Consider the following 1,510-nt stretch of genomic DNA (forward strand, 5'->3'; position numbering starts at 1 on the left):
AAAAACAGAGTAAAAGCAAAAGAGGGACGAAAGGCTAAGAAAAACAGAGAGGGAGGCTCTCGGTTGGGGGCTAAGGAAAATAGCCGACAAAAGAAAGCTACGGAGGTTTTTGAGAAAAAACAGAGGGTAAGGGGATGAAAAGAAAAGCAGGGGAGGAGGCGGAGTTGATAGAGGGGGAGAGTTTTGGCGAAAAAAAAAGAAAGGCAACAAAGAAAAATAGAAAACAAGAACAATTAGAGAGGGGAGTTTCGGTTGGGCTGAAAGCAAAGAAAGAAAAAGAAAGGCTACGGGCTGGTGGCGGGTTTGAAGGAAGAAAATGGCTGCTGAGGAGGGCGGTGAGCAGAGGCAAGCCGAGAAAGCAAAGGGTTGTGTCAAGTGGTTCAATGACCAGAAGAGCTCTGGGTTCATCATTCCTACTGACGGCGGCACAAATTTGTTCGTCCACCGCTATGGAATTAAGGCCGGCAGTGGAGGGTTTTGCAGTCTGGGCAAGGATGAAGCCGTCGAGTTTGGAGTGGAACAAGGTGATGGTGTTCGTACCAAGGCCGCCAATGTCACTGGCCCAGATGAGGGACCTGTTCAGGGAGAAAATGAGCAACGGACAGAGGGGGAAGAAGCCAGCGAAGAGGCAAAAGCGGTGCGAACGAGCTGAATCTTGCCAGCTCTAGAATTTTCCGACGCCGCTGCCGCTCACGGGAAGCCACCACCACCGCCTGCAAATTCTTCACCAAGGAAGCATTGTAAGTCATTCTTTCCTTTAAATTTCAGTTTGACTTCTTCAAGTGCAAATTCTGGAAAATCCCCAACCCCAAGCATGTTTCTGTGAATCGGTTGTTGCGACTTTCTTGATTGATTGTCCGTCATTTTTTTGATTGTACGTGCTCTTATGGGATTAATTGGGTTGAAATTTTTATTACTGAACAATTTTGGGCCGATTATAGTTCCAATATATCAACGAATTGGTGAAATTTCGGATGCCCCTGACCTGTTCGACGAAATGCCTGACTAGGAATTCTTATTGAAAGAAGATTTGTTTGCGTTTTTTATGGGAAAGAGCCGGCTAAGTCAGCAGATTAATTTTCTCGCACATAAGAAGTTTTGATGTATTGTAGTCCTGCATTTTTCTGTGGCTTTATGTTTCCCATCATATGAATTCGAATTGAAATGGTATGAGAAAGAGCTTGTGTGATTGTCGTTTTGATTGGGGAGTGGCCAGACCTGAGTTTTCTGATTTCCGTCTGCAAAGAAAGATGGCATCAAACGTTTGGGCCGTTTGGGGGGAAGATGATTACTTCTTTAAATTTATGATTCCAGTTCTTCAATTTCCCCTTCCGTTGTGATATAACCCCAGAAGTTTTAGAACTTCATAATTTGCCCCCCGAAACTGTTTTAATATTTTCAATCAGGCTCCTAATTCGAGTGCATTTAACCCTTTCGTTTCTGCCTAATTTCACTGTGGCTCAAAATCTGGAAAATTGAACTAATTTTATCCTTTTAAGTTTAATCCTCT

The 1,510-nt window shown here is 43.8% G+C and overlaps 1 protein-coding gene across 1 annotated transcript; it reads left to right on the forward strand.

Annotated features, from left to right (window-relative positions):
• Nucleotides 1-316: 316 nt before the first annotated feature.
• Nucleotides 317-652, forward strand: LOC113780417 (glycine-rich protein 2-like). Its single transcript, XM_027326221.1, has one exon. It carries the CDS (start codon nucleotides 317-319, stop codon nucleotides 650-652), a length of 336 nt encoding a protein of 111 aa, XP_027182022.1.
• Nucleotides 653-1,510: the final 858 nt, after the last annotated feature.

This window comes from Coffea eugenioides, chromosome 8, assembly GCF_003713205.1.
Source record: "Coffea eugenioides isolate CCC68of chromosome 8, Ceug_1.0, whole genome shotgun sequence".
Taxonomy (NCBI): domain Eukaryota; kingdom Viridiplantae; phylum Streptophyta; class Magnoliopsida; order Gentianales; family Rubiaceae; genus Coffea; species Coffea eugenioides.

What these genes read in the sequence shown, in the direction of transcription:
- LOC113780417 (XM_027326221.1), top strand. Translation starts at nt 317, where the DNA reads ATGGCTGCTGAGGAGGGCGGTGAGCAGAGGCAAGCCGAGAAAGCAAAG.